General features: G+C 41.0%; 1 protein-coding gene across 1 annotated transcript; it reads left to right on the top strand.

Annotated features, from left to right (window-relative positions):
• Window positions 1–960, top strand: LOC309845923 (olfactory receptor 13C7-like; the record flags this gene model as incomplete). Its single annotated transcript, XM_082694443.1, has 1 exon — window positions 1–960. The coding sequence occupies one exon, from the start codon at window positions 1–3 to the stop codon at window positions 958–960; it is 960 nt and encodes a 319-aa protein (XP_082550569.1).
• Window positions 961–21,837: the final 20,877 nt, after the last annotated feature.

Below are 21,837 nucleotides of genomic sequence, written 5' to 3'. Positions count from 1 at the left end.
ATGGAAAAAGCCAATTGGTCTTCCCCTGTGGAAGGGTTCATTATCCTGGGGCTCTCAGCCCACCCTAAGCTGGAGAAAATTTTCTTTGTGCTCATCCTCCTAATGTACCTGGTCATTCTTCTGGGAAACGGGGTCCTCATCTTGGTGACCATCCTTGACTCTCGCCTGCACACACCCATGTACTTCTTCCTGGGGAACCTCTCCTTCCTGGACATCTGCTACACAACCTCTGCAGTCCCCCTGATTCTTGACAGCTTCCTGACACCTAGGAAAACCATCTCCTTCTCAGCCTGTGCCGTGCAGATGTTTCTCTCCTTTGCCATGGGTGCCACAGAGTGTGTACTTCTGGGCATGATGGCATTTGATCGCTATGTGGCCATCTGTAACCCCCTTAGGTATCCCGTGGTCATGAGCAAGGCTGCCTATGTGCCCATGGCTGTCAGCTCCTGGGCTATTGGTTGTACAGTTTCTGTGGTACACACAACCTTGACAATTCAGCTGCCTTTCTGTGGGAACAACGTCATCAACCACCTTGCCTGTGAGCTACTAGCTGTCCTAAAGTTGGCCTGTACTGACATCTCCATCAATGTGATCAGCATGGGGGTGACCAATGTGTTCTTCCTGGGGGTCCCAGTTCTGTTCATTTTTGTCTCCTACATGTTCATCATTGTTACCATCCTGAGGATCCCCTCAGCTGAGGGGAGGAGAAAGGCCTTCTCCACCTGCTCTGCCCACTTCACTGTGGTGGTCATCTTCTATGGGACCTTAGTTTTCATGTATGGGAAGCCCAAGTCTAAGGACCCCCTGGGGGCAGACAAACAAGACCTTTCAGACAAACTCATCCCCGTCTTCTATGGGGTTGTGACCCCCATGCTCAACCCCATCATTTACAGTCTCAGGAACAAGGATGTGAAAGCTGCTGTGAGGAACCTGGTGGCTCAGAAATGTTTCGCCCAGTGATGGAGGGCTCCTCTGTGTTCCTACTCTATGACATAAAGGACTTCAGATCATTATAGCTGCCTTCGAAAAGACAAGTCATGTAATCCAGAATCCTCTCTTGACCTTCAGTCCATTTTCAGAGAATGTTTACCTTTTCAGAGTATATCTTGTGAGTTCTAATCATACAGCTGAGAGTTTTGACAGATGCCACACAACAGATCTCTAATTGAATACACAAAGACATTCTGAACACCTGATAAAACTAAGGAGAGAGGAGCCAGCCATCAGAGCGAGCTTGGTGAATGGCCTTACTGTGTAGAGCTACACAGCCATGCACAGAGGAGAGAGGGACCTCCCAGCGCTGTTGCCATCCCTTTGGATCCCACAGGAAGAGTCACAGGAAAAAGGAAGAAGTGGGAATTTTCATTTTGGACTGTTTTTGGAAGACAGACAGTTTGGCTGAAGTATAAGAAGAGACAAAGACAAGTTCTTCACATAGAGAGCTTTTGGGTGGGAACAAGCTATTCTGGAACACCCCATTTCTTTTTAGCTATGAGAAAATTAAAGATTTTTTTTAATGCACTTCACATTATGAAACACTACTAGGAACTTAACAGCAACAAGGAATATAGAGTTCGAATTTGATGCTCATCACTTACAGCAATTCCCACCTAAAAGCTAGTATGTGTTTGGATAATAACTCACATTCTAGAAAAAAGAAAGATGATAGAAATATAGATAACTAATCAGATAGAGTGATGCTAAATATATTTGAAGACTTTGGGGGGCTAACATTTGACACGATTCGTTGTTCCAGGATTTCTCAAAGTCTTTAATATGCTAGAGTACACTGTGAATGGCCAAGAGATGTAAACTTGGTAGCATTTCCTAAGTCTCCATAGCTCAGCAGGATAAAAACAGGGAAGATTTTTCTTACCTATGACCTTCGGTGGTCTATTAATCTATTTCTTCATATTTTACACCTAACCACTTGATTTTACATGAATTACTTATTATAGATAAGTGCTTTGTAAATGATAAGAACAATGGAACTATTAGATACCAGTTTTGGTCATATCATGAAAGTTGCCCAGTCCTGTGTGCCATGTGGAACAGAGTAAGACACCGTCCCTACATACAGCAATAGACACACAAGGCAAATGAGAGATTCAGAGGTGTTAGCAGGTGAACAGAAACATCTTTATGGCAAGTTCTATGAAATTCCTTGAATGTGGCACACATATTTAAAGAGAATTTGGAAAGTGAATCCTTTGTGAGAACAGATTTTGGAAGTATTTGATCAAGTGATATTTATATTTTCTTACATTTATTAGGAATGAATTGCCTAAGGATTAGTGTTTGTTTAATAAAATTTCTGATTCTAATGTTAATCCTGTCACTAATTTCTACTCTGCACCAGCAGGGAATAATCTTGCTCTTACAAATACACAAATGCCATCTAGTGGCCATTTGAGCAAACTCCAGACACTTAGTAGAGCCATGCAATATCATTGTTAGAAGAGGTTTCAGGGATTTTCTTGTTCAACCCTATGCACAGGATGCATGCTGTTCCTCTCCAATGTCCCTGACCCCAGTCAAATGGCATTTCTTGTACATCTCCAGTAACAAAGAATTCAGTACTTCCAGAATCTAGCTTTTTTGTTCAGCCCTTGCCAACTCTTCCTTGATTTATGCTTAACTATACCCTCCAGTAGCTTCTACCTTCACTCCTAATTAGGTTTAGTGCCTCTACATGAGATGTACCCAATCTCTTTCCTTCTTCTTTGTGAAGGTATTCTGGTCTCCTAAACCCCCTGCAGACCACACAGGGCCAGCCCTTCCTCCTATGCTAAATGTTCTTTGTGCATATCCTGATGATCTATTTAGTACTCCTGCTGGGCAATGGCGTCCTCATCCTGGGGACTGTGTCCAACTCCTACCAGCATATGATCATGTACTTCTTCCCTGGGAACCCATTCTTCTTGTAGATCTGCTACACAAGCTCCTCAGGCTCTTTGATTCTCAACAGCTTCCTAATCTGCAGGAAAACCATCCCCTTCTCTGCCTAGGTGTGCAGATGCTTATCTGCTTTGCCATGGGAGCCACAGAGTGTGTGCTTCTGGGCATGATGGCATTTGATCTCTATCTGGCCATCTGTAACCTCCTCAGGTACCTATTGGTGATGAGCAAGCTGCCTATGTGCCCATTACTGGCGGCTCCTGGACAACTGGAAGCATGACTGCCAAGGTGCAAAAATCTTTAGTGACATGATTACCCTCCTGTGAGGACAACTTCATCAACCACTTTACCTGTGAGATCCTGGCTGTCCTGAAGTTGGTCTGTGCCTACATCTCATTGATGCGATCACTATGGCAGTAGCCAATGTGATCTTTCTGGGCATTTCAGCTCACTATACTTTCATCTCCTATGTGATTATCATTGCTACCAACCTGAAGATACCCCCAGCTCAGAGAAGGAAAAAGGCCTTTTCTACCTGCTCTGCCTACCTCATATTCAAGGTTCTATAGAACTATGCTTTTTGTGTATGGAAAGCCCAAATCCAAGAACTCCACTGAGGGCAGGCAAGGATGTCTGGATGTTTCAGGATGTTTCAGACAAGCTCACCTCCGTCTTCTATGGGGTGATGATCCCTATGCTCAACCTCATCATCTACAGCTTCAGGAACAAGGATGTGAGGCCATTGTGAAGAACATAGTCCTATGCAAACACGTCATCCAGTGATGGTGGAGGGGTCCTGATAGATCTCTATTCCCTAGTTTCTCTTACCTGAGGGGCTCGGAGGATAAGATAAAGGGCCAATTTCGCCAAAGGTGCATAGGCAAATCTGATTACACAGAACGCTTTGTATGAATAAGGAAGCATTTAATGGGACGTTTTTGTCCCATTCTAGAAGCACTTCTACACAAGTATATACATTGGTCAAGCCTTATACTCATCTATCCTTGGGATGAATACTGTGCTACTTGATGTCCAGGGAAAATAACTCTTCAAGTTTTACTTTTAACTTACAAAAAGCTCTAGGCTATAGATCTATAATTCAATTGCTCCCTGGCCTCTTTCTTTGAACAAGTTTGGATGGGTCCTTGATTCATGGACCTTTCAACATATCCTACTCCATATTAAACAAGAGTAATATTTATCTCTGTGCTTATTGTTTCTTTCTCCCTATTTTCATATTAATTCTTAAAACTGTTTCTTGAATTGTTCTCTTCCTGTGTCTCCAAAATTGACCTCTTTTCTTGTCCTCAGTCATGGTCCCCATCAGAAAACCATTCACACCTCGGGAGCACAGAGGAGAGTGCGTAGGTGGTGGCAAAACTGATGTAAGGGTCAAACACCCAGGCCTTTTTCCTTTCCCCTTGTTGAGGATGTTATTCACCCCCTTGCTTCTGTTCCTGGATATATGAGACCTCCCAAAGCCCATGAGAGTGATGCGGAAACTGAGATGTATTTAGGAGAATCAAATGAATTCTCTTAACTTCCTGACCAGGCTCAACCATGCATGCAGCCAACTGGTGACCATCAATCGCTTTTCTGCCCAATAATACCCAACCCTACATGACAATCAGAGGGAGAGGAAGGTGATGTTCACTAGCAGACACCTAAGAATAAACCCCTGACCTGTGAGAAATTCCAAGCCACTTCCTAATAGTGAGCAATCTAGAAGTCCAGTTAAAAGAATGAGCGGGTTCTTTCCATAGTTTGGCTATTGTGGACATTGCTGCTATAAACATTCGGGTGCACGTGCCCCTTCGGATCTCTACATTTGTATCTGTAGGGTAAATACCCAGTAGATGTCCATCAACAGATGAGTGGATAAAGCAGATGTGGTATATATACACAATGGAATACTACACAGCCATCAAAAGAAATGAAATCTTGCCATTTGAAATGACGTGGATGGAACTAGAGTGTATCATGCTTAGCAAAATAAGTCAAGGGGAGAAAGACAACTGTCATATGATCTCCCTGATATGAGGAAGTGGTGATGCAACATGGGGACTTTAGGGGGTAGGAGAGGAATGGATGAAACAAGATGGGATTGGGAGGGAGACAAACCATAAGCGACTCTTAATCTCACAAAACAAACTGAGGGTTGCTGGGGGAAGGGGGTTGGGAGAAGGGGTGTGGGGTTATGGACATTGGGGAGGGTATGTGCTTTGGTGAGTGCTGTGAAGTGTGTAAACCTGGCGATTCACAGACATGTACCCCTGGGGATAAAAATATATTATATGTTTATAAAAAATAAAAAATTTAAAGTTAAAAAAAAAAAAGAAGAATGAGCGGGATAGAAAGCCTCCGAGAGCTGACATGAACTTTTACCCCAATAGGGAGGAAATAAACTAGTCATCAAAACAAACAGCCTTTCCTGGAAAAGAGTTATTGCAGGAAGATGGTGAGACAGTGAAGAAAAATCTCAGTGGGTTCTGTGTGGAATTTGGGAGGCTGTTGGATCCATAAAACAAAAACCATCGATCTAAGAGAAGCTAGGAGCAGAAAAGGTGACTAGGAGATAAAAATTTGTCCTAGGGGCAAAAATTGACATTGTCGGGCAAACAAAATCCAGGAGAAAGTATTTAAAAGTACACAAAATACTTAAAACTGAATTGTTTTTAGTAGTTAATTTATTTTCAGCATAACAGTATTCATTGTTTTTGCACCACACACAGTACTCCATGCAATCCATGCCCACTCCAATACCCACCACCTGGTTCCCCTAACCTCCCACCCCCACCCCTTCAAAACCCTCAGATTGTTTTTCAGAGTCCTTAGTCTCTCATGGTTCACCTCCCCTTCCAATTTCCCTCAACTCCCATCTCCTCTCTAACTCCCCTTGTCCTCCATGCTATTTGTTATGCTCCACAAATAAGTGAAGCCATATGATAATTGACTCTCTCTATTTACTATAGCACCAAGAACCATAAGATACCTGAGAATAAACCTAACCTAAGAGGTAAAGGATCTGTACTTGAGGAGCTACAGAACACCCATGAAAGAAATTGAAGAAGACACAAAAAGATGGAAGACAATTCCATGCTCTTGGATCGGATGAATAAACATTGTTAAAATGTCTATACTGCCTAGAGCAATCTATACTTTTAATGCTATTCCGATCAAAACTCCACTGGTATTTTTCAAAGAGCTGAAGCAAATAATCCTAAAATTTGTATGGAATCAGTAGAGACCCCAAATCGCTAAGGAAATGTTGAAAAACAAAAATAAAACCGGGCGCATCATGTTACCTGATTTCAAGCTTTACTACAAAGCTGTGATCACCAAGACAGCATGGTACTGGCATAAAAACAGACACATAGACCAGTGGAACAGAGTAGAGAACCCAGATATGGACCCTCAACTCTATGGTCAAATAATCTTCGACAAAACAGGAAAAAATACACAGTGAAAAAAGACAGTCTCTTCAATAAATGGTGCTGGGAAAACTGGACAGCTATATGTAGAAGAATAAAACTCGACCATTCTCTTACACCGTACACAAAGATAAACTCAAAATGGATAAAAGACCTCAAGTGAGACAGGAATCCATCAGAATCTTAAAGGAGAACATAGGGAGTAACCTCTTCGATATCAGCCACAACAACTTCTTTCAAGATATGTCTCCAAAGGCAAAGGAAATAAAAGCGAAAATGAACTTTTGGGACTTCATCAAAACCAAAAGCTTCTGCACAGCAAAGGAAATAGTCAACAAAACAAAGAGGCAACCCATGGAATGGAAGAAGATATTTGCAAATGACAGTACAGACAAAAGGTTGATATCCAGGATCTATAATGAACTCCTCAAACTCAACACACACAAAATAGACAATCATATAAAAAAATGGGCAGAAGATATGAACAGACACTTCTCCAATGAAGACATACAAATGGCTATCAGACACATGAAAAAATGTTCATCATCACTAGCCATCAGGGAGATTCAAATTAAAACCACATTGAGATACCACCTTACACCACTTAGAATGACCAAAATTAGCAAGACAGGAAACAACATGTGTTGGAGGGGATGTGGAGAAAGGGGAACCCTCTTACACTGTGGGTGGGAATGCAAGTTGGTACAGCCACTTTGGAGAACAGTGTGGAGATTCCTCAAGAAATTAAAAATAGAGCTTCCCTATGAACCTGCAATTGCACTCCTGGGTATTTGCCCCAAAGATACAGATGTAGTGAAAAGAAGGGCCATCTGTACCCCAATGTTTATAGCAGCAATGGCCACGGTCGCCAAACTATGGAAAGCCCTTCAATGGACGAATGGATAAGGAAGATGTGGTCCATATACACTATGGAGTATTATGCCTCCATCAGAAAGGATGAATACCCAACTTTTGTAGCAACATGGACGGGACTAGAAGAGATTATGCTGACTGTATTTTTTAAATAAAAAGAACTTACGTTTCTCTCTGAGGCTGAGAGGGAAAAAAGAAGAGAGAGAGAGCAAGAGACAGAATTTGTTATTAAAAAACAGGATGGGATTGGGAGGGAGACAAACTATAAGTGACTCTTAATCTCACAAACAAACTGAGGGTTGCTGGGGGGAGGGGGTTTGGGAGAAGGGGGTGGGATTATGGACATTGGGGAGGGTATGTGCTTTGGTGAGTGCTGTGAAGTGTGTAAACCTGGTGATTCACAGACCTGTAACCCTGGGGATAAAAATATATGTTTATAAAAAATAAAAAATTTAAAAAAAACAGATAAGAGTCATAAAAGGTACTCCATGGGAATCCATTGAGTAATTCAGGAGAAGAAACAGAACAGATGAAAGACAAATAACAAAGGAGAATAGAAATTCTGCATGTTGATTCATAAAATGTTCATCAATCACCAGGCAAGAATTGTACCAAAAGACCTACCTATGTACAGTCCATCCAAAGGTAAGTTGTAATTCTCATATATGCCAAAAGAATTCTATAGAGTTTTCCACAGCATAAAACTGTGCTTCCCAACAAAAACCAAGAATCTGGCTGCCGCTGTCCTGCTTCTCTGCTGCAAAATGTAGATGCCAGAGAAACAAGACTGACAGAGTGCTGAGGGAAAGGCGCTGAGAATCTGAACACTACACACCCTGACCATTGCATGTATATGAGACTTGAAAAGACATTGTTGGCACGTGCAAACCCAGACAGCACACAGCCCTATTATCCCTTATTCAAAAAGATTTTTTTTTAACTTTTTATTTTTTATAAACATATATTCTTATCCCCAGGGGTACAGGTCTGTGAATCACCAGGTTTACACACAAAGTTCTACCAACAAATAGTTACAAATAAATAATGGAGGGACTGGGACCTATACAGTAATTAAGACACAGTAGAGCATGTCTAAATGTCTGAAGACCAACAAAGTCTTGGAGGGGTAGGTCGTGGGAGGTTGGGTGAGCCTGGTGGGGGGGTATTAAGGAGGACATGTATTTCATGGAGCACTGGGTGTGGTGCATAAACATTGGCTCTTGGAAGACTGAAAAAATAAAATTTTTAAAAGTCTAATGAACACCTGATACCAAATGTGCTAAGACAAATATATGAAGAAATTATGAGGAAATGCATCGAGGTAAACAGTGACAACAAAGTAATGGTGTAACTCTAGGTACAATTGTAGATGACTTTATTAAGCTGTGAAATTTAGAAAAAAATGTATATTTAGATCCCATTGAAGGTCTCATCTTAAGAAGGATGTGGTGGGAAAGGGAATCTTATATGAGCATAATGCATTGATACTAAAATAACAAAAGTATTAATGTGCTTGTTGAGGGTCACCTAGGGGTTCAGTCAGTTAGCAGATGCCTTTGGCTCAGGTCATGATCCCATGGTCCTGAGATGGAGCCAAGTTTCCAGCTCCCTGCTTAACAGCTCACTCAGAGTTTGCTTCTCCCTCTCTTTCTGCCCCAATTCTGCTTGTCAGCTCTCTCTCATGCTCGCTCTCTCAGATAAATGAAATCTTGAAAAATATATATGCTTGTGGAAATCTTAAGCGAAATAGCAGTAGACAAGTATTAGCATGAAGACATTTGAAAGAATAAGAGGATAATGAATGAGCAAAGATACTTCATCAAATGAAAAATTCATACAGGGAACCTGAATAGATTTAAATCAATGCATATTAAATACATGATACATAGTACCCAGTTTTGTAAGGGGCTTCAAGGTTTCTAACATTAGGATAGATTAGGAGATCTATTGCAACCATTTTATTAATAGATTCAAGAGGAAAAAGTGATCTCATCAACAGATGTTGACAAGTCACCTAATAAAACTTAGCATTGATTTCTGGCTTTTTAAAAGTGGCACACTTCAATAGAGGAAACTCCCCCTGACATGAAATAAAGTATCAGAACATCAGCAAGCAGCATGTCTATGACTTGGATGAAGTCACCAGCTTTCAATGTCTACATCACTTTGCAGTTTAGAGAATTAGATGAGATGAGGACAACAAGGAACATAAATATTGAAAAGAAGGAAAAACCACAAATGTTCTTTAACTGAAAAAAATTTACTCAAATGCCAGAACTACAAGAATTAACAAGACAGTACACGAGAGGGGCTGTATATAATTCACTGCAGTTAGAAAAGTTTTACAATACCTATGGAAAATATATAAGAAGTATGAGAAGCCTATGTGAGTATCATATATTTACAATGATCATATATTAACAGGAGAAGTCATAAGATATTTTCATTTTGAAGAAGCAAAAGTCCAAAATGTAAGCCTCAGGACACTTAACTATCCTCCAAGTGCCTCATTCAAAACCCTTCTCCCCCTTGCCAGCAGGTAGAAAGAGCCATTCTGCACCCACTTTCCCATCCTTAGAGCAGCCCCAACTCTTAGTTGGGAGGGAAGGTCCAAGCCCTGAGGCAAATATGAACGCTCCCTGATCTAAAGGTCTCAGAAGCAAAGAAAACCAGCCTTCAACTCAGTCCATGCTTTTGGAGGTACTCAAAGAGCCTAGAACAGACCACTGACAAATGGAGGATTTCACAGCCCTGCTTATGTGCTGATTACTTTCTGTCCTCATTACAACTCATAACCATTTATCTCACATTAGGATGACCCCTAAAATCTTCAAGAGATTACAGCCTCCAATGAACGTCTTTACTGACATGACCAAATCAAACATCCCACGTGGTCACAGACAACAGATGATGAATGTAATTACCCAAATAGGTGAAATCAGAGCATTTCAAACAAGACCTAGTCATGACCAAAAGAAAACAAAACAAAACTTTCAGCATTGAACTGGAGGTCCCAGACAGGGCAGTAGGGCAAGAAAAGAGACAAGCCTATCAAATTTGAAGGAAGACGAAAATTGTCATTACTCACTGGTGTTAATATTGCCCACTAGATACAAAATACTAATATCTTTGAGATATATTACAAATATTGAAAAGAGTGTTCCTCCACACTAAATCAATTTACAAAAAATCTATGGCATTTTCACATTCCAGCAGCAGGTTATGAAATATTTTTAAACATGTGAAGAAATATAAATGTACATGTTTATATATTTAAATATAAGCATGCATGTTTATTTTTTCTTTTAATTAAATTAATTTATTTATTTTCAGAAAAAAACAGTATTCATTATTTTTTCTCCACACCCAGTGCTCCATGCAATCCGTGCCCTCTGTAATACCCACCACCTGGTACCCCAACCTCCCACCCCCCCACCACTTCAAACCCCTCAGATTGTTTTTCAGAGTCCATAGTCTCTCATGATTCACCTCCCCTTCCAATTTACCCCAACTCCCTTCTCCTCTCTAACACCCCTTGTCCTCCATGATATTTGTTATGCTCCACAAATAAGTGAAACCATATGATAGTTGACTCTCTCTGATAAGCATGCATGTTTAGATATTTAAATATAAATTTTAATATAGGATTGTATATAATATAAAATTTAATATTTATTTTAATATAAAGTATATATTGTATTGTTATATAATGTTATATTAAATTAACACAAATTAATTTCATATGTATTAATTTAATATATATTAATATATGTGTTTTGAATGTTACTAAAATAGAGGAATGTTTCCTATTCATGGGCCAGGAAATTCACTATGGAGATATTAGTTCTCCTCAAATTCATCTATAGATTCAATGTAATGCCAATTTATAAACCCCAAATCATTATTCTACAATTAAGAAGTAGGCTCCATAATGTATACAGAAGAACAAAGGACTAAAAACAGCCCAGAGACATTTGAAGATGTACTGGGTGGGGATAAAGGGACATACCCTACGAGATATCAAAGTATACTATAAAGCAATATTGATTGGGGCAGCATAACATCAAAACGGCAACAGACAAATAAACCAATGGAAAAGAACAGAGATACCATACATCACACTAAGAACAGAAAGGACAAGAACCATATGATCCTCTCAACTGATGCACAAAAAACATTTGACAAAATACAGCATCCTTTCTTGATTAAAACTCTCTGCAGTGTAGGAATAGAGGGGACATATCTCAATCTCATTATAGCCATATAAGAAGAGCCCACAAGAATATCATTCTCAATTGAAAAAAACTGAGAGCTTTCCCCCTAAGGTCAGGAACAGGACAGGGATGACCACTCTCACCACTGCTGTTCAACACAGTACTAGATTTCTTAGCCTCAGCAATCAGACAACAAAAAGGAAAAAAAGGATTCCAAATAGTCAAAGAAGTCAAACTCTCATTCTTCAAAGATGAGGAAAACACTCACCTCTAAACACTCAATGTGGAAAACAACTCAATGTGGATACCCAAAAGCCTCTACCCACAAACTGCTAGGTCTCATGTAGGAATTAAGCAAGGTGGAGGGTATAAAAATCAGTGCACAGAAATCAGTTGCTTTTCTATACAGCAACAATGAGACAGAGGAAAGAGAAATCATCAATTCCATTTACAATTGCCCCCCAAAACCTTAAGAAACCTAGGAATAATCCTAACCAAAGAGGGAAAGGACCTGTACTCTGAAAACTATAGAACACTCATGAAAGAAATTGAGGAAGACACAAAGAAATGAAAAAACATTCCATGCTCACGTATGGGAAGAACAAATATTGTTAAAATGTCCATGCTACCCAGGCCAATTTACACATACAGTGCAATCCCCATCAAAATACCATCACCATTTTCCACAGAGTTGGAACAAATAATCCTACAATTTGTGTGGAAAGAACCCGAAGAGCCAGAGGAATGTTGAAAAAGGGAACCAAAGCTGGTAGCCTCACAATTCTGGACTTCAAGCTCTATTACAAAGCTGTAATCCTCAAGACAGTACGCTACCGGCACAAAAACAGACACATAGATCAGTGCAACAGAATAGAGAACCCAGAAATGGACCCTCAATTCTACTGTCAACTAATCTTCGACAAAGCAGGAAGGAACATCCAGTGGAAATAAAGACAGTCTGTTTCACAAATGGTGTTGGGGAAACTGGACAGCGACATGGAGAAAAATGAAACTGGAGCATTTTCTTACACCATACACAAAATAAACTCAAAACGAATGAAAGACCCGAATGAAAGACAAGAATACATCAAAATCCTAGAAGAGAACACAAAGGCAGCAAACTCTTCAATCTCAGATGCAGCAACTTCTTGCTAGACATGTCTCCTAAGGCAAGGGAAACTAAAGCAAAAGTAATGTACTGAGACTTCATCAAGATTAAAAGCTTTTGCACAGCAAACGAAACAGTCGACAAACCAACAGACAACCTACAGAATAGGAGAAGGTATTTGCAAATGTCTTTTCAGATAAAGGGCTAGTATCCAAGATCTATAAAGAACTTATCAAACTCAACACCCAAAGAACAAATAATCCAGTCAAGAAATGGGCAGAAGACATGAACAGACATTTCTGCTAAGAAGACAACCAGATGGCCAACAGACACTGGAAAAACTGCTCAATATCACTCAGCCTCAGGGAAATACAGATCAAAAGGACAGTGACATGCTACCTCACACCAGTCAGAATGGCTAAAATTAACAAGTCAGGAAACGACAGATATTCGTGAGGATGTGGAGAAAAGGGAACCCCCCTGCACTGTTGGTGGGAATGCAAGCTGGTGCAGCCACTCTGGAAAACAGCATGGAGCTTCCTCAAAAAGATAAAAATAGAGCTACCCTATGACCCAGTAATCTCATTACTGGGTATTTATCCTAAAGATACAAATGTAATGATCCAAAGGGGTACCTGCACCCCAATTTATAGCAGCAATGTCCATAATAGCCAAACTATGGAAAGTGCCCAGACATCCATCAATAGATGAATGGAAAAGAATATATATGTGTGTATATATATATATATATATATACACACACACACACATATACACAACACATACACACACATACATGTATGTATGTATATGTATACACCACATACAATGGAATATTTCTCAGCTATCAAAAAAGGAAATCTTACCATTTGCAATAATATGGCTGGAGCTAGAGGGTATTATCCTAAGTGAAATAAGTCAGTCAGAGAAGGACAACTATCCTGACTTCACCACATGTGGATTTTAAGAAACAAAACACAGGCTCATAGAAGAAAGGAGGGAAAAATAAAATAAGACAAAAGCAGAGAGGGAGACAAACTATAAGACACTCTTACCTACAGGAAACAAACTGAGGGTTATAAAAGGGAAGGTGGGTGGAGGGATGGGGTAACTGGGTGATGGGCATTAAGGAGGGTATCTGGTGTAATGAGAGCTGGGTATTATATGCAACTGATGAATTCCTGAACTCTACCTCTGAAACTAATAATACAGTATCTGTTATTAGTTGAATTAAATAAAATATAATTTTTAAAAAGAAGAGAAATCCCAGAAATGGACACATGCATGTTTGGAGATTTGATATATAACACACGTGATGTATTACACATCACTGGAGAAAGGGTCGGACACAAACGCAAACAGGACAGTGGGAAATACGTGTACCAAGGAGAAATGTATAAAACATTTATAGCAGCATTCAACTAGGAGGCAACCCAATGATCCATCAATGTAGAATGTATAAATAAACTGTGCTACATTCATAAAATGGAATTTAGCAATACAAATTAATGAATTTAGCCATACTTCTAAATATTAACGAGTCTAGCAAACATAATATTGACTAAGGAATCAAGACAAAAAGAAAACCTATAAGGGTTTCACTGACATTGAGGTTTTTTTTTTTTTTTAAGATTTTGTTTATTTATTTGTTAGAACGGAAATACAAGCAGGGGGAGCTGCAGGCACAGGGAGAAGCAGGTTCCCTGCTGAGCCAGAAGACCCATTTTGGACTCCAGCCCAGGACCCTGGGTTCATGACCTGAGCCAAAAGCAGAGGCTTAACCAACTAAGCCACCCAGGCATCCCTATATTGAGTTTAGAGAGAGGAAAACCTAGACTACACTGTTTAAGGATGTATACATTGGCCATAAAACTCAAGAAAAGCAAGGAAATGATTAAACTCATCAGCAATGTGGTTCTCTCTGGCAGGAGAGGATAGATTGGGCAGGAATATCCAGGGAGCTTGCAAGGTACTGGCAATGTTCTACTCTTAAATTAGGAGATTGTTACTTTATTAGTCTTCAAATTAAATCTATGAGTTTGATGTACTTTCATATGCATTTACATATCTGTGCTACTTTTCACATGTTAAATTCCTAAGGTATTAAATATGTGACACCACTTCTCATCTTTCAGATTGGCAAAGACCAAAAAGAGTTCTTGAGACTAAACTACTATGTTAGCAGAGTGTGGAAAACAGACATGTTCAGACATGCTAATGACAGGAATGTGTATATTTGTCAATACCTAACAAAATTACAAATGTAAAGAAACAGGTGTATTTTTACTAAATGCTAAATTATTAATTCATAAGGAAATTTGTTGTAGCATTAATTATAACAGCATAAGATTGCAGAAGTTTGGAAGATCTAAATGTCCATCACTATTAGACTGATTAATTAAATGATGGCACAAACTTAAATGTAATATATTCCACCATTTAAAAGAACAAGACAGTATATTGTCTGGCTCAGTTGGTGGAGCATATACCTTGGGCTCAAATCATGAGCTCAGGGCCCTGGGGAGAAGCCCTGAATGAGGCTCCCTGTTCAGGTAGGAGTCTGCTTCTCCCTCTTCCTCTGCTCATCCCCCTACTCAATGTCTCTCTCTCTCTCTCTCTCTCTCAAGTAAATAAATAAATAAATACTTCTTAAAAATAGGCAGTTTACACATCTTTTTCCCAGGTAAATATACCCAAGATATATTGTTCAGTGAGAAAATCAAGATATTAAAAATCAGACACATGAAAAAAATGTTTATCATCACTAGCCATCAGGGAGATTGAAATTAAAACCACATTGAGATATCACCTTACACCAGTTAGAATGGCCAAAATTAGCAAGGCAGGAAACAACATGTGTTGGAGGGGATGTGGAGAAAGGGGAACCCTCTTACACTGTGGGTGGGAATGCAAGTTGGTGCAGCCTCTTTGGAGAACAGTGTGGAGATTCCTCAAGAAATTAAAAATAGAGCTTCCCTATGACCCTGTAATTGCACTCCTGGGCATTTACCCCAAAGATACAGATGTCATGAAAAGAAGGGCCATCTGTACCCCAATGTTTATAGCAGCAACGGCCACGGTCACCAAACTGTGGAAAGAACCAAGATGCCCTTCAACGGATGAATGGATAAGGAAGATGTGGTCCATATACACTATGGAGTATTATGCCTCCATCAGAAAGGATGAATACCCAACTTTTGTAGCAACATGGACGGAACTGGAAGAGATTGTACTGAGTGAAGTAAGTCAAGCAGAGAGAGTCAATTATCATATGGTTTCACTTGTTTGTGGAGCATAACAAATAGCATGGAGGACAAGGGGAGTTAGAGAGGAGAAGGGAGTTGAGGGAAATTGGAAGGGGAGGTGAACCATGAAAGACTATGGACTCTGAAAAACAATCTGAGGGGTTTGAAGCCGTGGGGGGTGGGAGGTTGGGGGAACCAGGTGGTGGGTATTAGAGAGGGCAGGGATTGCATGGAGCACTGGGTGTGGTGCAAAAATAATGAATACTGTTATGCTGAAAATAAATTTTTTTAAAAAAGCACTGTTGTGCAAAATTTGTCACTGTCTTAATATCTTGTTTTTCTCACTCAACAATATCCATAGATTATCTCTGGTGAAAAAAAATAAGGAAATTGCTAACATTGGTTGCCTTGAAGTAACGTAATTATGTGACAAGAAAGGAAATTAATTTTATTCTATATTCATTTATATCTTTTAAATTTTGATTTGGGTACAAGGAACACCTCCTAATGGAATGATAATCACAAAGATGAATTGAGGAGGAGGAGGAAATCATTGGTGATAAACAGAATCAGATGGATTGAGACTGAAATCCAGCTCTGTCATTCACAAAAGATGTGGCCTTTGGTAAATTCTTTAACCTTTCAAATTCTGTTCCCTGGAATAAGAAGCTGGGGCATAATGGTACTTTTCAAGCTATACTGCAAAACTATAGTAATCAAAACACTTGGATGCTGATACAAAAATAGACACATTGATCAGAGGAACAGGATAACCACCAGAAATAAACCCATGCTTATCTCATCAATTAGTCTATAACAAAGGAGACAAGAATACACAATGGACAGTCTCTTCAGTAAATCATATTGAAAAACCTGGAGAACAACATGCAAAAGAATAAAAACTGAACTACTTTCATTTGTCTTACACAGATGTGAAATAAAAGTGGAGTAAAGACCAACAGTTAGGACCTGACCATAAAACTCCTAAGAGAAGACATAGGCAACAGCCTCTTACACATCAGCCTCAACAACATTTTTCAGGATAGATCTCCTCAGACAAGGAAAACAAAGGCAAAAATAAACTCTTGGACTTCATCAAACTAAAAAGCTTTTGCACACTGAGAGAAACCATCACCTAAACGAAAAGGCAACCTACTGAATGAGAGAAGATAATTGTGAACAATGTATTTGGATAGTATCCAAAATATATAAATAAAACATACAACTCAACACCAAGAAAACAAATAATCTAATAAAAAATGGGCAGAGGATCTGAATAGACATGTCTCCAAAGATGAACTACAGAGGGCTAAAAGAAACATCACTATCATCAGGGAAATGCAAATTAAACTCAAAATGAGATACCATCTCACGCAAGTTAGAATGCCGAGATCAATATGGCAAGAAATAACATGTGCTGGTGAGGAAGTGGAGGAAATGTTAAAATGAAGATTTGTGAAGTGTCTGTCACAGTGCCTGGCACATGGGAGCACCTCACTCAGTGTAGCCAGTTCTGCTACTGCTGTTGTGAGACATGTGTCCTGCCTCTCCATTCTAGATGTCTAGGACTCAGCAGGGGGACAGCATACTCTGACTCTGAATGGAGCACTGGCTTCTCTGGGAGCCCAGGGAAAGCTCAGGAGGAAACCAGCATCTGCTATACAGCCTTCTCCATCTCCAGGTGACCGTGTCCCAGTCGTTATCTCTAATTGGGACAGGGAGATGGTCCCTGGAGACCTCAGGTATGTATAGGGCCTGTACCCTGTGCACATTTGACATTCCAAACTTTAAATTGCTTCTGGGACCAACAGGGTCCCTGTAGGAGTTCACAGCTGCTTCTTGAGGACTCCTTTCACTGCTGGGGAAGATGTACCTGTGGGATTTCTGGGCTTCAGACCAGGATGACAGGTTCTCTCTATGAAGAGTCTGTAGCTGAGACACCCAGTTAGCTTGCACATCTAGGAGGAAGGATGTGAGAGAAACCCCACCAGAGGCTAAAGTTTCCACAGGGCTGTATGGGAAAAAGAAGACACAGGGTTTCAGAGGTGAAAGAACTCCAGCAGGAGAGTGTCTGGGGTCCTTCGCTGGGATCCAGGGTCTGGGCCAGGGCACAGTGAGGAGCTGAGAATTGGCTCTGAGATCAGAAGACTCGGAGAAGTGGCTGCAAACAGGATGCAGGTGGGTAGTGCTGGGCTGTGATAGGGACAAGCTTGGTGGCCATGACTTTTGCAGAGCATTTTCCAAAGATGGACTTTCCTCCTCCCACTGCCTCTGCTCCAAACACCTTCCAGCTGCAGCCAGCTGTGAGCAGCTGATGCTGGAGCAGGGAGGAGCAGCTGAGGCTAAGCCCAGGCAGTCCCTCCTGCTCTACAGAGCTCACCACTGACCCAGCCCTGCCCTGACACTGCTATTGCATCCTCCCTGAGAGGAGCCCAGAGTCCTGGCAAGAAGGCAGCCAGATTTCTACCCCATCCTGCTGAGATTTCCCAGAAGACTGAGCCTTTCATAGGGTCACAGGGTGAGCAGACAGGCAAGCTGGGACCCACTCCTGTCTGTGATGCCCAGTCTGTGGCTAGTTCTGTTCTCCTCACTTTCTTTCTACCCCTTTTTCATGGGGATGCCTCCCAGGACCCCCAGTGGACGCCTCAAACCACAGATAGTACTTCCTATACACACACACACCTGTGATACCATTTAATTTACAAATCTGACACAGTGAGAGGTTAACCAATAATATCATACAACAATTATAGCAACATCACATTATAAAGTTATATGACTGTGGTCTCTCTCTCACAGTGTCTTATTATACTGGACTCCCTTTCTTCCTGTGACAATGCAAGATGAAAAATGGCCACATGATGAACCACATGAGGTAAGTGACCTAGACATTGAGATGCAACAGAAAGCTAACCTTAACCTCATGACCACAGGTCAGAAACGCTATCTTCTGCTCCAAACCACAGCTGGGGTGCTGCGGGGGGCGGCCAGAACTGAAATTTTGGAAGCACAATATTGGTAAGGGGGATTACGTTACTGATAATTTTTTGCCTGAACACAAAGTTATTTCTGCCTGTAATTTATTTTTTTTAATATAATTTTTTATTTTTTATAAACATATATTTTTATCCCCAGGGGTACAGGTCTGTGAATCACCAGGTTTACACACTTCACCATAAGTGACTCTGCCTGTAATTTATTACATAATCTGATAGTATTGAAGAGTTACAAAGCAGAATCCCTTTCCCAACTGATTTTGTTACAACTTCTTTTCAATCACTTTTATCCACATACACTGTTGACCTAACTGAGATCAAAATGGTATGTACGATTTTGCATTCTCACTTTTATCTTTAAAGTGTAATGATGTGCTAGTGTAAAAATTATAAATGTAAATTAAATGTCTAATATTCCATTAGATGAAATGGCACCATTAGGCATTTATTGGCAGACAGTTATGAAGGCTTCCATTGAGAGATACTGGCCTTCCACTTCATTGAGCATTCACAATTTTCTTCCAGAGGTTGAAATATTGAGTTATGTGCATTTCCCAGCTTTTTTGTTTTTCTACACAAGCTGCTCTCCACAGAGGTGGCATGACAATGCATGGGGCTCCGGACTGCATTCCTTTTGTCAGCTGCCTGCTGCCTCCAGAGATAAGTAGGGATCTACTTGTCACAAGCAAGCCCTATCGTGGTGTCCCACCTGTAGGATGCAGCCACGAAGGTAAGAGCTTCCCTTCCTTTCCTGCTCTCACAGGCTGACTCCAGTCCACCTGGGGCTGTAGGGGTCAGAGCTCTCTGTTCTCTTCCATCCTGAGTCTCCTCCAAAGCCTGACACGGCACTATTTCCTGCTGGCCATATCTTGATGGGAAAACAAGCATTCAGATCACCTCTTCACACACACACACACACACACACACACACACACACACACACTCACCCCAAGGAAGGGTCTGTAACCTTCACCCAAGACTGCTCCCTGCCTGGTGAGGACAGCACTGGGCACTCCATCACAGAGTTGGGATGCCCTGGGAGGAAAACTGTTCAGCCTTTTTGTGATGCACATGGGGAAACCGAGGCCTGGGGACTTGCTCAAGCTACATAGAATATCCATATCCATGGATATGGACCAGCGGGGGCTGGTCCCACAGCTCTGGGCTCAGTGCAGGGTGGGAATCACTCTGCCTGACAGAGTATCTCACATAAACTCCAACCATGACTGAAGCAAGAGCAGGCTGGTCTATGAGACAGAGCACCCAGAGCTGGTACTGCAGAGACAGACTCTCTACAACATCTGTGCAAGACAGTGCGGCAGCTATTTGGTGGGGAGAACCCAGACTGGGGGCCTGTGATCCAACCCCGGCAATGGCGTTCAATCCTAAGAACTAAATCTTGGCTCCTCTGAGCTTTGCTTAAGTTTACTTATGACACCTGAATGACAGTGTCTTCTCCAGGCTTGCTTCAAGGAATATGGCACAGAATAGATGTTCATCAATATTAACCACTGGTCGTCTACCCTTTGCCCATGCCTACACACACACACACACACACACACACACACACTCATGACACACACACATACACATGTGTACACACCACTGCAATTAAGAAAGAGCTATAGAAATATTACAAATGAGAATTCTGAATACAGAGTCTGGCAAAGGTAGCTGAGAGTCTGTAAATCCTCCACCCAAAGGCATGCAAGTCTTCCCATAAGCTAGTTGCTTGCAGGGAACCCAAGAATGGAGGCAAAGAGCCAGAATATTACACAAGAATACAGTATAAATATAAAAGGACAAAGAAAAGCCATTCCTTAGACACCCTTGGCTAAGAGTTCACCAAACTCTAATGAGCAGGGATTAGATGTTAATGCCATACATCCTGCTGTCTGATAACTTACAGTCTGCCCGGTTATTAAGAACTGGGTTAACTGGTCAGTAAGCTGCATGGCTGTCATCCCATAGTGTGGGTTCACTCACTCCAATTACTCTTTCTGTGGCCTTCATGAAATCTTCCCCGTGAGGGAAACTCCCCCACATACTACCTTTAATATGTATTAGAATAGGCAGATCCTGGGGTGCCTGGATGGCTCAGTGGGTTAAAGCCTCTGCCTTTGGCTCAGGTCATGGTCCCAGGGTTCTGGGATTGAGCCCTGAATCAGGCTCTGCTCAGCAGGGAGCCTGCTTTCTCATCTCTCTCTGCCTGCCTCTCTGCCTACTTGTGCTCTCTATCTGTCAAGTAAATAAATAATCTTTAAAAAAAAAAAAAAAAAAAGAATAGACAGATCCTAATTCTGACAATAGGCAAGTCTGTTGCTGAGGGTGGGCCGACTAAGGAAGGATCTGTCTTATGGCTGAACATTCTATCTGGATGGGGAGTATATTTTTTTTAAGATTTTATTTATTTATTTATTTGACAGAGATCATAAGTAGGCAGAGAGGCAGGCAGAGAAAGAGGGGGAAGCAGGCTCCCTATTGAACAGAGATCCATCCAAGAACCCTTAATATGACCTGAGCTAAAGGCAGAGACTGTAATGCACTTTGCCACCCAGGTGCCCCGGATTAACACTTTTTAAACAAGTTCCTTCCAAATGTAATCAACGTTTAACAAGGTTTGAAATTTTTGTAGTTGTAAGAATAGGATCAGCTTGGGCATTCCCCTCTCTAAGAATCTAGGAAAGTCCAGATTAAATGAAATTTCTATGCATTCACATCAAAAAGAAGTAACTTACAGCATTTTCCCATGCTCATCATAGAGCAGAGGAAAAGCCCTTCTTGACTGGGGATTACCTCTGCTGGGCTCAGGTCCTGTCTCTATCACCACCTTGCCCCGAAGACTTGGACGGGTCACTTCCCCTCTCTGGGCCTCAGTACAGTATTTGTAAGCCCTCTTCCAGCCCTGACCGTCCCCCATCTAAGATCTAACCACACTCCTACCGATTATCTCTTATGCACCTATGTTGTCCTGTTCTGTAGCACACAATGATGGTGTACCAAATGCCTGAGACTTTTCTCAAGAAAGCCTTTGCTGTGTTTGTCCTTGGCTGATGACAGAAGGGACTGCAC

Source organism: Mustela nivalis, assembly GCF_964662115.1.
Source record: "Mustela nivalis genome assembly, chromosome: 13".
In the NCBI taxonomy this organism is placed as follows: Eukaryota; Metazoa; Chordata; class Mammalia; order Carnivora; family Mustelidae; genus Mustela; species Mustela nivalis.
This window is presented reverse-complemented; position numbering and strand designations above follow the sequence as displayed.